At 50.1% G+C, this 14,089-nt stretch overlaps 1 protein-coding gene across 1 annotated transcript in view; it reads left to right on the forward strand.

Moving 5' to 3' along the window:
- The window catches only part of LOC144249866 (uncharacterized), a 155,046-nt gene that overhangs the window by 78,149 nt on the left and 62,808 nt on the right, over positions 1-14,089 (forward strand). The window contains 3 exon segments of the mRNA XM_077792064.1: positions 5,542-5,772; positions 6,856-6,970; positions 7,165-7,262. Coding sequence (XP_077648190.1) covers positions 5,542-5,772; positions 6,856-6,970; positions 7,165-7,262 — 444 coding nt within the window.

Here is a 14,089-nt window from a genome sequence, read left to right on the forward strand (position 1 = left end):
CAAGTTCGCACGACTTTTGGCTGGCTTAAGAATTTTCAGGCGACACTTTTCTAATGAGTACACTTTCCTTCCTTCCGATCTCCCCCCAGTGAGCATTCCTCGCACCCTTGTCCTAGTTCCTTTATGGCAGTTTCCCTCCTTATGGCTGAGAGGACCTAGTGACCCCTGGATTCACACGTCCTCCTTAATCACCAACACACTGCAGAATTCTCCAAAGGGCCATATATGCTCCTGGAAGTTGGTGTTGGAAATAGTTTTCCATCCATTAATCACTCCCTCACTCACTAATGTCCTTGTGTCCTTGAGAAAGGCTCTCCCTTTCCTGGTTTTCCTGAATAGAAATCCTCTTGCCTCTTGGGTGAATAGGGTTATGGGTTGTGCAGAGGGTGTTGGTCCACTGAGCATCTTAGAGACTGTCCTTTATGGAGCCTAATGATCCTCACTGGGGAATGAGGCCAGGGTCCTAACTGTGGTTAGTGTGAGGACACCCTGGGTTCAGAGAGGGAAAGAAGGACGAGGGAAACTCAGATGTCCCTTCATGGCCCCTGGAGTTAGAGGACTTACCCCTTTGCACCTGGGATCAGGAGACCTCATTTCCTCAAGGACACGCACACTCAGACGTTAATCTTGAGTGTGGGTTCCTTTCTGGGGTCCAGGGCTGTTGTTAGCCACCAGGAATGACAGTGCTCTCCATGCTGAGTGGAGCCATTTTTGCCAGGAAAGAGCCCGTGGTCACGCCTTGTGCAAAGCATCCCGCGCCAGGGGCTCCCATCCCTACATTCCTGTCCTGAAAGGAAACCACTCAGAGGCAAGGTGGGTCCAACCACCTCCCATGTGTTCACTCATCACTGTGTTCCAGCATCACCCCAGTTAACAGTCCTGATGGGATTGGATGTGGCTCAGAGTGTCACCCTCATGAGCTCTACCCTGCCACAGCTGCAGTTCTGCAGTGGGAGAAACTCAAAACCTCAAAACACATGCACATGAAAGAAAAGAGCAAGAGCCAGAGCCCAAACAGGCCAGGTGTGGCAAAGACAGCTGGAGTGCCTAGGTTGGGACTCAGAATTATGTCAGTGGGGTGGCATTGCTGCTGGCACCAGCATGATAACCGAGAGCCAGCCCTGCTCATTTTGGGGAGCAGTGTGTTGGGGAAGGCAGCAGAAATTGAGAGGCAGGATTGAGTTTGGCCCTAGGAGGAGGTTGGGTAAGAGGCCAGTGTGGGTTGGAGGGCCTGGGCAGATAGAGAGAGGCCAGGGCACACCCCAAAGCCTGGAGACTGCACTGGATGTCCAGGGTTGTGAAACACCCTCCCCTCTTACTCACAACTGAGAGCAAGGGGCATTGATGAGTTCAGTTTGTGTGCGGCTGCATCCAAGGTGGCTCGGCTAGGCACCTCTGTTTCCTTGACTCAGGAGGCTGGGAGTCCAGGCTCCACCGAGGCTCGGCTGGGAGGATCGGACTCTGAGTTTATGCCTGTGTTCCTGGTAGGATCCATGTTGGCTGAGCCTCAGTGTTTTTGTAATGAGAGGATGGGTGACCGTCATGTCTTTATCACAGGACACACTTGCTAAATGGATTTGTTTGCTCTGAGGAGGAAAGAGAGAGGGGGGAGTGGTGCTGGAGACAGGGATGCAGACAGGGGTCATGGACTTGGCATAACTCAGTCTTGGAGGTGATATCCCATCACCTGTACCCACTTCAATTCCCATGAATCCAGAGGCTGAGCCCCCTTGAGGTGAGGGGTGAACCGGTTCTGGGCAGCAGGATGCTGTGGTACCTCGGAGTCTCTGTGAGACCCCAACACTAGACACGCTTGGCCCTTTTGAAATCTTAGGAGAAGCCTTGGGAAGTTGTATGGCAGAGGGGAGCAGCCTCTGCATCTCAGTCCCCTCCAACTTGCCATGGTGTAGAGAGGGAACTGCAGCCACGATGGGACGGACATTGGCCATGTCCCTGTGTGGGACACAGGCCTGATTGAGTTAGGGTGCATTCTTTGTCTCTCCCCTTCTTGTGATTGTCCCATCTGTACATTTGTGCTTTAGCCACCTGTGAGTCCCATCTCTGGTTTCAGAGAGAATAGAGGGTGTTAGGGGCCAATAGACACAATAAACCCTAGAGATTAGATGCTACCCTACTTTCCAGAAAGGACTGGGCACACCGTGAGTTGCACAATGATGGGACCAGGGTCCAAAAGCTGCTGAGAGGGAAGGACTGGTTGTGAATGCATTTTTGAAGGCTCCAAGCTGGAACTCTAGTGGCACCAAGCAGGGCAGATGCTGGTGGGGATGTTTGGGTAGTTGTTGGTGAACACCTGCGCACCTGAGATGGGTAGGCATGGAGGAGAAATCAGCAGCCCATAGGGCTTTTGAAAGTGGTCTTATGTGAAAAGAGGCTCAGGTATGGGCACAGGAAATGACATCATTGCCTTGACAATGGATCAAACAGAACATGGAACCCTGGTATCCAGGCACCCACTTCACTGACCAAGCCATCCGAGCTCACTTGGTTGGAGCCACTGGAGGGAGAAGGATGTTCTCCTGTGGTTGCAGACAATGCCGAGCCTCAGGCTCCCAGGAATCTCAGGGGGGCCAACTAGCCCTTTTGTGGATACACTGGGTGAGGCTTCATCTTAGACGCCAGAGCCTCTGGCGATTGTCGCAGAGGAGCTCAAGAGTAACAGTGAGTAGCACAGGGCAGGTGAGCCCAGCAGGCCCTCTAGTCTGATCCCTGATGAATGGCCCAGGACTCCTATTCTGACTCTGTGTGTGTGTGTGTGTGTGTGTGTGTGTGTGTGTACTGATGGGAACTGTCCCATTGTGCTTTGACTCTAGTGTATTGGCACAAGTCATTTTTCTGTTTGTCACCATTTCCATTTTGAACCCACCATTCTTGGTCCCAACCCAGGGTGAAAATGATCAGAACACGGAGGAGCCCTTCAGGGTTCAGAGCCTTGAACCTTACAGGCAGGACCAGCTTAGGAATGAGCTCCTGCCTGTCATTTGTGGGAGGAACCTACAGTTCAGCAGCAACATGGGGTTAATCTCCTGGGATTTCATCCCCACCCAGCAGGTGCTGGATCTCTTGTTCCCAAGGTAAGCACCAGACCACCAAGCCCAAGTGTGTAGCCCCCTCATGCCTCTGTCTTGGGGCTGCCATGTGCCTCTCAGGGACCCAAAGGTTTGTGATACCTAATGAGAAAGAGGACCACACTCATAGTGGAATGTCAGCCCCGAATGGTACGAGTCCTGGAGGTGCCTGCCACAGCCTTGCAAGGGCAGTGAACTTCCCCTCTCAGGCAGAGAAACCATCCTGACTCCAGCTGATCCACAGAGGTCCATGGAGCAGTCCCCACACACTGGGCACCACAGCTCAATGGTGTGCACTGAGCTCATTCCCAGGTGGACTCAGTGAGGCCAGGTGGTCTTTCTGGTGTGATGTTGGCTTTGTGAAGAACGTAGATCTGTGCCAGAGGCGTCTCAAAACTCGGGCCTTGGGAAAAGCACTTTTGGGTTAATAAAGACATGTTAGTTTCCATAGTGGGACAGAGCGTCCTAGCTGGGACATAGCTGGACAGGGGCTTTGGACATGGCAGCTCCCACACCCAGAGATATGTGGGAATCAGCAGTTTGGGCTCATTCACTGGTGAACATGGAGAAAGCACCCACTGTGTGAAGACACGTTTCCAGTCACGTTTCATAATTCAGTGAAAAATGGGGTGCAAATGATTGCCATTGTGTCCCTTTTCATGGGGTCAGCCTAAACCGCAGGTGCCATGAGTACATATCCTCCATGTGACTGCATCCCTGACTCCATGAGGCATAACTGCACGTTGTCCTCTTCAGTGACTATGGTGGACCCTTGGACCAACTTCAACATGGAATGGGCTTGGGGTCAAGAGGGTGGGCTCCTGTTTCCAGAATAGGGACCTGCAAGGTGATTTGACTTGGGAAGGCTGAGGAAAGACTGCTCTGCCCAATTCAGTTTTCTGCCTGCAGTGTAAGGTGTGGGGCTTCAACAGTAGGAGGGGTAAGGCGGGGAGTTGTAGGTGGAGTCAGGGTCCTCTGGGGAAGGCCCTGGGATAATGGATCCCCCCACACCACACCTCCCTGTCCTCCCCCAGGGCCACAGAGATGTGGTCTGCACTCATGGGAAAAGAGAGGTCCACCGCTACTCAGGGGAACTCAGTGAGAGCTCACAGAGAATGAGGTAGCATTGCAGCCCACGCCAGGGGAGGAGGTGTCTCTTGAGCCCCGAGAAGAGTGGGCAGGAGGACAGACACTCCCAGAAGGTGCATTCCAGGTTGGAGAGCATGTAGCCAAGAGGAAGAAGAGTGTCAGGCCTGCCCAGAGGAGGGGAGAGCTGGTCAAACCATGGATCTAGCGCTCCTTCGTTGAAGGTTCTTTGCCTGTAGCGACCTGTCCTGACCCTGCCTGTACAGCCACTGTGTCTTGCCTGAGGTGGACTGGTGTGTTCAGAACCAGGGACGGTTCAGGAGGGTAGGGTCAGAGGTTTGCTCTGGAGGCCGTGGCGAAGGCAAGGCCAGGGTTTTGCTGACTCCACACCTGCCTCCCCACAGTGCCTCATCTTCCTTCCTGGGGACCTGGGTGAACTTCTACTCCGAGGCTTCCCATCAGCCTCCAGGCTCTCTGAGTCTGCAGCAGCTGCTGCCGTACATGTGGCTCCTCCTGGGTGGCTTTAACCTGGAGCACCAAGCACACCACCTGCTGGCCCAGGTTGAAGATGGCAGATCAAGCCAGGCAGAGCCTGAGAGCCAGGCGGACCGGGGTGAGTACCTAAGTACCTCAACACACCTCCAAACCATACCCCTCCAATTAGTGTAGCCCTGTATGAGTAGATGAGTCCACTGTCAAGGTGGAGGCACCCACCATCAAGTGCTTTTCCCCAAACCCACCTGTGATCATTGCTGCAGTGGGGAGAAAACCTTCAACACATGAGTCTTTGGGGACCAATCCAGATACAAAGTCTAGCTGTTTCTCTTTGATGGGTCCAACGTGAACTAAGAGGTACTGGGGTACAAGGGGCTATTTCCTTGAAAGGTGTTCCTGTAGTGGACCTCCTGTGCATAGAGGGTCCTCAGGGATTAATCAGTGGGGAGTCTTTGGTGGAACAGAAGCTGGATTCGGGGGCTCTCAGGTCTGTGTGTGAGACCTGAGCTGGCAGAGGCTCTCAGTTGTGGGGGATGTTGGGTAGTGTATTCCTTGAGTGTCACCTACCACGCCTCTGCCCCTGCCTTTCCAGAGCTGAGGGTCCCTGCTGATGCGAAAGTATATCACGGCCTGATTGGAGGAGTGCATTACGACTTTCTTCTTCGAGAAACAGATGCCAGCAAGTCGTTGAAGGTCAAACCAAAGGAGGTAAACAGCCACCTTCTTCAGTCTTTACTCCTGGTGCCACTCCACATCCTCCAAGGGGACAAGAACCTCAGGTTCTGGATGGATGTTGTAGAATGCCCACAGAGCCAACTGCCAGGCTGGGTGGGGTGCAGTTGCTGGGCTTTGCTGATGTTGTCATCCCCCACAGTTCTTGGAACCTTCTGTGGCAGTGGCATCCAGGACCCCAGCAGCTGTGAGCAGCAGCTCTGCAGTGGCTGCAGGATCATTGCCCCAGGCCACCCAAAGCAATGAGTGCTGCATGAGAAAAGTCACCAGTAGCAGCTCCTCACTGCTTCACTCCAGCGAGCAGGTGGAAGACAGCCGCGTTGTTCACGTCCTCCTAGAGGGACAGAGCCTGAGGGAGACAAAGCGCATCCCGGTAAGCCCGACAGCAGGGCTGCCTCCTGGGTGTCCACACAGTGGAAGGCAGGAGACACAGCCAACCCCAGGGCTATGGTGGGAAATAAAGAAGAGAGAGGTCCGTCTTAAGGGCTTGACCTGAGGAGGGAGAGCATCAGCATGCCCAGCTTCCGTGGTGAGTGGGCCTGTGTATTGTGGGTTTTGCAGGCCAGAAGTGCAGACGGAAGTGCTGTGGACAGATGAAGGCAGAGATATGTCCAGGGTGCAGGCTGCAGTGCCTAGAACTTGGTATTCTCAATGAGTGAAGTTGGAGCAGAGGAGGTGGCAGTGACTTGTCACATGTGTAGGAGGGGATGTGTTCCTGGTGGCAGGGAAGAGAACCTCCTTAGCATGACTAGGTGTAGGAATTTGGGGTCGGGATCACCTGGGGGGTCATGCCAAAGCTTCGGAATGTTAGGCTTTGCATGTATGTAAATACGGAGCTAAAGGGGTTCTTGGCAGAATTTCTATGGATGTGCAGTAGACACGCTAATGCTGCAGGTGTCCAGCTGCAGAGGAGACATGTTCAGTGACTGCCAGTGCTGAGTCAAGTACATCATTACAACCAGACCCGCACCGAGCTTCCAGAGGCCAGGGCCTCTCAAAGCTATCATGAAGCACTCAAGTGCACACTCTTGTATCTGAGTCTGTTTTGTGTCATGGCAGTCAGGACCCAAATTTTCAGTGCATCTGCCTCTTCCACCCACAAAGGCAGCCTGCATCCCAGATCACACTTGGTGCGCAGATCCCTGGCCCATTGCTCTCATCTCAGTGAGATGAGAGTGTGTCTGTGCATAGGCAGTTTGGTCCTTTGACATGAGTGGAATGTGGCTCCCCAGGGGGAGGGGAGATGGCAGGTACAGGCAGATATTTGTACCAGGATTGTTCTAGTAGCACATTGCAAGAACCCAGGTGGTATATGGAGGACACACTCAGGTAGCAGGATAACAAGATTGTGCCCTTGTATATGTAGCTGAGATTTCTCCTGAATGTTTGACCACAGTCTTCTGGGTAGCTCTTCTAAAAGCCATTCTCTGATGACATTTGTCCCACCCTGATCCAGGTGACCTTTCAGGAGACGGTGACAAGCCTCATCCGCAGGGCCTTGGACCAAAATTTGTTGCAGCATGAGGATGTGGACAACTTTGAGCTGCTGTATATGATGTCTGAGGATGAGAGTAAGTAGGACAATCAGACAGTGGGGAGACATGATCCACAGTGGGCTCAGGATAACTGACAGCCAAGAGAAAGTGGGCCTTGGCCCCAAAATACCAAAGTGTGATGGGCCTGGCGGAGACTCTCAGGGGTTGTGGGTGTTTTGTGGTATAATCCTTGAGTGCCACCTAACAATTCTCTCCACTTCGCTCTGCAGAAATCAAGGTCTCTGACCACTCACTCGTGTGTCTGTCCATGAATCTGGGAGTACAATATTTCATCGTGAGGAAACGCCCCCAGGTCAAGGGAAAGGAGGTAAACACCTACCTTATTCAAGCTGTGCATGTGCTGCCATTCCACTCCGACCTGAGGAAATAAGAAGCCTCAGCACCTGGACATATTTGCTGGAAGCCCATAGAGCCAACTGACAGTCTGGGGTGGCTTTGTGTTTCTGGGTTTGCTGATGTTCCATCCCCCACAGTTCTCAGAATCAACCTGCAAGTCCTCCAGGCCGCTTTCCCACAAGCAGGTGGGAGACACCTGCTTAATTCGTGTCCACTTAGAAACACAAAGTCCAGAGATGGCCAAGAGTGTTCTGGTAAGCCTGGGAGCAGGGGTGTCCCGTGGTGCTTACACCTGGGTGGGGAGCAGACACTGGTCCAATACCATGGACTACTCATGCCCTCTTGAATTTGGAGCTTCTGGATGATCAGGAGGATAGATGGGAATCAAGAAGGGAGAGGTCAGTGTGAAGGGCTGGAGCTGAGATGAGCGAGTGCAGCAGCTTGTCCACTGCCATGTCTGAGGGAGTCTGTGTGTCAGGTGGCAGCATGCAGTCCAGAAGGGCAGGGACAGGTATGGGTGACAGATGAGAATAGGACAGGAACTAGGTTGCAGGTTCCCTTGTATGGGATGCTGACGTCTATGGAGGAGGACAGCAGTGTGAGGTTCTCCATGTTCCTTGAACAAGGAGCTGAGAGAGTCTCTCTGCAGAGTCGATATGGATGTGGAGCAAGCACACTAAATGTCCAGGTAACCCAATGACCACCCTTGCCGGATGAGGTGCCCTCCTACATCCCAGCCAGCACTGAGCCTCTGGAGGCCAGGAGCTCTCGTGGCTATCTTTCAGCACTCCTGTGTGTGGTCATGTTCCTGGGTCTGTTTTTGGCCCTGGCAATCCAGACCAAAGCCTCTAGGTTTCGTGCCTAGGCCATTCCCAATGCCGCCTGCATCCTCGGGCATACCTGGGATCTTGGAGGCTATTGTCCCATTCCTCCCAACTTGTGGGATGAGATTGCATCTGTATGCAGGTAGTGGGGTCCTTTCACTCCGAGAGGAGTGCAGCTCCACAAAGAGCAATGGCAGGCCCAGGAGGTCCTATGTACAAGGATTGGGCTAGTAGCCTGTGGGAAGAGCCCACACGATGAGCAGGAGGTCAGCCTCAGGTAGTAGGGTCATGGGTGTTGCACTTGTATTTAGAGTGGAGGTGCCTCCAGAATGCCCCTGCCCACTGTCCTTGAGTAGTCACTTCAAGGCCCATTTCCTGAAGGCCTGTCTCCCATGCTGCTCCAGGTGACCTGCCAGGATAGGGCTCCTGTTGTCATCCGCAGCGCCCTCGACCTACACTTCCTTACTGAGGAGAATCCAGAGGATTATGAGCTGGGCCAAATCATCTCTCGCCGTCAGAGTAAGTGAGACAATCAGATAGCAGAGAGCAAGGGTCAGGATGTGGACTCAGGTCAACTCTTAGCAACAAAGAGTAGTCTCTGACCCCCAAGAACACTCCAACAGGTGTGTTGGGTTCGTGCACAAAGCCAACTGCACTTCTGCTGGTGGAAGGTCTTGAGGTCCAATAGTATACCCCAGTGGATATTGCGGCTCCCCACCAGGTGCCCTCCCCTGGACATGAACAGGCATCCAAAGCTGACATCTTTGAGGAGTGAGGAGGAAAGCCTCTCTCCAGGAGCAGTATGTTTTCATGGTCTGGGATAGGAGTGGTTTCAAAGGAACATGGGAATGCATGGGCTAAAGAGGGAACTGGCATTTTGTGGACTGAAGCAGTACTATTGAAAGCCTTCTGTGTGACCAAAAAAACCACTGCCTGGGCAGAGCATTGCCAGGATTCTAGCAAGCAGTAACAGGATGAAATTGGGAAGAAAACACAGCCTGGGAGACAGCCTGAATCATCTGTTTTTGCATAAATTCCATGGTCTTACGCACCTGAGTCCACTAGGCAAGGAGTGATCACAATAGCCAGGTTGTGATCCCTAACTAAAGTCAGATGAGGGCTTCCTGAGCACTTAGCCACAGAGCTCATCTGATAATAATGCCAGCGCTTTTTTGTTGGTTGGTTGGTTGGTTTTTGTGAGCCAAACACCACAGCAGCCATTATCCCAGCCTATGTACCCTGAAGACCACCATCCCTATGAGTTCTAGGATCACTTGTCTCCTATCTTAACCTACTGTTAGGTTAGTAGTGTCTATGGAAGAGGAAGTCTGTCTGGGGCCTTGGTAGCCTAAGAAATTCATAGCAGAGATCTCCACATCCAACCCAGAAGGGTTGGAGAACAGGCTCTAGGTTAGAGGAGGGCGACAGGAAACACATGTTCAGAGGAAGGAGAAGCGGCTGTTGTATTCCCCCACTCGGGGTCATGGCACCACTGGGCCATACACCATGTTGGAGGGAAGCAGTCCCTTTGCTGGTCTTTGGAACCATTGTTCTCAGTAGGGCAGTATTTGGAATGTGGCCTCCATTCTCAGAAGCCTGGTTCACATGGAGGCGGGCTCCACCAACGCAGAAGCATGGCTCTAACGTGGTATCCGTGCTGGTCAGCCTGTCCTCACTGTGGCCATACTTGAGGAAAATAACTCAGAGGAGGAATCCTAGGCCTTTTCTCTGGGTTTCATAGCTTTCTCTTTGGTTGTGCACTGAGGCTGTCCATAAAGCTCTAGTGTGTGGCAGTGGAGGGAGAGCTCCTCAGCCCTTGCCACAAAGGCATAGACTGGGAGAGAGAGAACGAGGCTGGCAGAGAGGGAGAGAGAGAAAGATGGAGAGGGAGGACCTCTACTTGGAGAATGAGGATTCAGTGGAGCCAACAGGAACAAGGTACTGTTGCCCAGGGCACAACCCTGTTTAGGTCTTCCCCCAACCATGCTCAACCTTTCTTCCAGTCCCTCCCACCCCCCAGTAGTGTATTCATCTTGAATGAGAATTTCATGTTGACATCAGAGCACTCACCATCCAATGCTTCCCTCCAAACCCACCTATGAAGATGGCTCATGTGGGGACTGAATCTTCGGCACAGGAGCCTTTTGTGGGAGATTTCAGATGCCAACCCTAGTGGTGTGCTTTGGCAGATGCAAGAGGACCTGAGATATTCTGGAGTCCAAAGCCTTTGGTAGGAACAGACATTAGGTCTGTTGAAGTGCTCTGCCTAGTTCTTCCTCAGGGAGGACTGTGGAGGCTGTCTTTGTTGGTATTGGTGCTGAATTGGAGAGCTCTCAGGTGTGTGGCTCTGGCCTTTTCTGGCACAGGCTCTCAGATGTTGGCGTGTCCTAGGGAGCACCTCCTGAGTGCCACCTTCTTTTTGTACACCCCTCTCTCCCCAGAGCTGAGGATTCCAGCAGAGGCCAACGTATTTTATGCCAAGAATCCTCACAAAAAATCCAACTTTGTGCTGAGGAAAAGGAGCCTCTCCCAAAAGAATGATGGGTGGATCCAGCCTCAACCTCCCTCTCGTCCTGGAAAGAAGGCTCCAGCCCTCCTGAGGATGCTTGCAAAACCATTCTGCTGCTGTGTGCCTGGGCGGGGCTGAGGCAGCCCAGGAATATTTACATTGATTACTATTTTCTTCAAAGTTTGAATCTATAGTTTGCCATTGTCCTTGACCTTGTTTAGTAACACAGTTGTTACTCTATCCTGTATTTGTTGTTTCCATTAATATATTATTATTTTAAAATACATATGTTTTTGTTACCTGATCTACTGTGATGATTTGAGTATACTAAATGTAGCAGTGATTCCTAAAGGACACATCCAAACCAACAGGAAGGAATGTTTCATTCTATCAGCAAGAACTTTGGTTTTTAGGAGTTTGGCAGATGGCATTATCTGAGTCAGTTTTCCAATGGGGGCAATGAAGTATCGGCTATGATGGTACAAACACAAACAAAGACACACAAACACACACAAGAGCACACACACTCACTGAGAGATAGATAGACAGATGGAGTTGGTCTCTGCTGAAATACTTTGGAGACATGGTTCTGATTTCTCCCCTTTTGGAGTATTTTCAATTGCACAAGGTGTCTTGCAAATGAACCCATGTCTGAGGAAGACATGCATGTGTACTTCACATGCCACTTTTCACATAGCAGGAAGGTCATGTAATATTTTTCATGCAGCTGTCTTTTGACTGTGAACCATCCCATGAGGTCAGCTGTGGAATTTTCAACTTGTAGCATCACAATGGGGATCCACTCTTTGGATTTGGGGATATTTCCGATTTTCTTGATTCAGATTGGAATGATATATATATTAGTTTTTGATGAAAATTCTGCATTTGATGGTAATGAATGTCGTGCATCTAGGAATCTGTAGAGTGCAGACAATGAATGGATGCCTACTGTTGTCTGGACTGGTCTGAAAAGTCCTGTAGCATCTGAGCATGTGTGAGGGCTGTACAGGTCTTGCAAAAAGTCCAGGTCAGATGATCCTGCACAAAGCTGAACTCCTAGTGGTCTCCACAACAGTGTAAGGGCCAAGGAGAAACACACTTCCACACAGAAGTTGGGAAGCTACCTTATGAAGGTGATCATAGATACGGGATTATTAATATATCCAGGTTGGCATCTATTATTTTTTTAGCTTTTGACTTTCGCAGCTGTGGGCATCTTGACAACCATCAACTCCCTGTAAGCACAGACAACTCTATAAGAACCTGAGGATAAATTTCCCTGTGCATGTCCCCTTGTGAAACTGCTTAAGCACCGCCTGGTTTACACACAGGTGGAATTTCTAGGTCAAAGTGTGCATGTTTACTTCTTTGACTAAGCACTGCCAGGTGGCTCCTCTGCATAGCTCTACCTGTGGCCAGGATTGTATTATCTAGCTTTCTAACTTTTGCATGTTGAGTAGATACATAGTGGGAGCACACTGTTTTTGTTGGTATTTTTCTTGGTATCTATTCTGATGCTTTTCACTGGGGGATTTTTTCCTGTGAAAATGGGCTTCCTCTACTTGACCTTATTTTCTTCTTTTAAAAATTTTTTCAATGTGACTTTTAAATTTTAGTTTTATTAAAGACATTGCCCCTTGCTTGCATAGTCTATATCTAAAGCACTAGTCCTTGCTCCAAGGCCCAGCTTGCTCTCAGCTGCCCCAGGAGGGGAACAGTCTTTGGCGGTAGACAAGAGACACCCCTGCAGGGGGCACAAGTGCTTTGGCCCTCTGGTGTCTTGCCAGCAGTGCTTCCCATGCTCACAGAGGGTTTCAGACACTGAGTCAATGGTCCAGGTGGTCTTTTGTTCAGTCTGATCTCAAATTGAGCTCCTCTGAGAGGTCATATTGAAGTCCTTGTGTGTACCTGATCCATCATTTTAAACACTATTCCAAGTTCACTTTTTGTGTGTACGTGGGTTCTGGGGATTGAACCCAGGGCCTTGAGCCTGTGAGGCAAGTGACCTACCTGAGCTACACCCTCAGAGACCCCTGTAAAAGTATTTCCCCTTTGCCTCGGGGTCTAAGTTGCCAAGGCTGACCTCAAACGTTCCTCTTGCCTCAGCCTCCCTGGTGGCTGGCATGACAGGCATGCACCTGGGACTGTCACACTCGAGCCTGTGATGGGAACTCATGTGCATCTGTCCAGGGCTGAGCATGGTTAGGCAGAGCTGTGCTCCAGGCTCCCTGCAGGGCTGTGGAGGCTTCTGCTGCCCAGCAGCCCTGGTGCCATGGCCAGGGCTCCTCCCAGCCGAGGGCAGGCAGCTGCCCATTGCTGTAGGCTGACCTTATTTTCTTCTTATGGCACTCGTCCGTTCTCTGGAGTATGTTGTATGGTTTGTCCATTAGGAGTCTAACAGGTCCTCTAGAACCTTCAAACAATTAGTAAAATTCCTAAACAGTAAGTGAGCACCCGCAGAAATTGGGCTAATATTTTGGGAAGAACAATGTTGGATGATATATTCATGGCTTGAATAGATCATCCAACATGAAGTTATATTTTATTACTTACAAAATAATAAAATAATGAAGCAATACCATGGGCTGAGCTAAAATAGATCCTTAGGATCTTAGGCATTCTGTAACAAATCTGTGTCACTTGAAGTATAGAGTTGATCGACTCTGAGTAATGAAACAGAAGTAAAGGTATCAAAGCAAATGATCATCTGTTTCCAATTTTCTGTGATTTGGTTCAAGTGGTAAAGTGGTGATATTTATTAATAATGGATCAAATAGGTTCATAATTGTTTTAGAGTACAATTAGATGCCTTCAAACTTTAGGCTACATGGGCACATTTGAGAACGGTTCCAGCCGTTCTCTCATCCTTTGGGTCATTCCCCTCCTATGTCCTGTGAGACATTTTCTATGTGAGGCTTTAAGAAGAAGAAGAGAATATTCTGTAAAGAAAACCTTGTGATCTGTGCAGTATGAAATTGAATGGATTCATTCAGAAATCAGAAATTCTATTGAAAGATATTTATTTGCATGAGCCAAATAAAACCTATTTTTAGGCATCCTGGTGAAGACAAGGTTTTATCTTTATGTCTCATTTTCTATGTTTTGTTGTTGTTGTTGTTGTTAGAATGAAATTCATATGTTGCCAGACCATTCTATCAGATGTGTAACTAGATGCCATTTAAATTACCCACTTTTACATGGTAGACAGTTTTTAATGAACACTGCCTGTCTGCACCTTTTTAAAAAACAGGACTGGGATCAGAAGCCCAAATACCAATGGTTAGCTGGAACATATTTTTCATTTGGCCTATCTGTCAGTATTCCCTGAGGTCATCTGTGGAATCAGCTTCGTTACTCCTGCTCCCTCACTGGATTTCATAGAAACCATATGCTATGTATGAATCAGGGACACCAATCCCACAACATAGCATTCTTTGAATATCCAAAGTCCCACTTTTCACTTCG

This window comes from Urocitellus parryii, chromosome 12, assembly GCF_045843805.1.
Source record: "Urocitellus parryii isolate mUroPar1 chromosome 12, mUroPar1.hap1, whole genome shotgun sequence".
NCBI classification, from domain to species: Eukaryota; Metazoa; Chordata; class Mammalia; order Rodentia; family Sciuridae; genus Urocitellus; species Urocitellus parryii.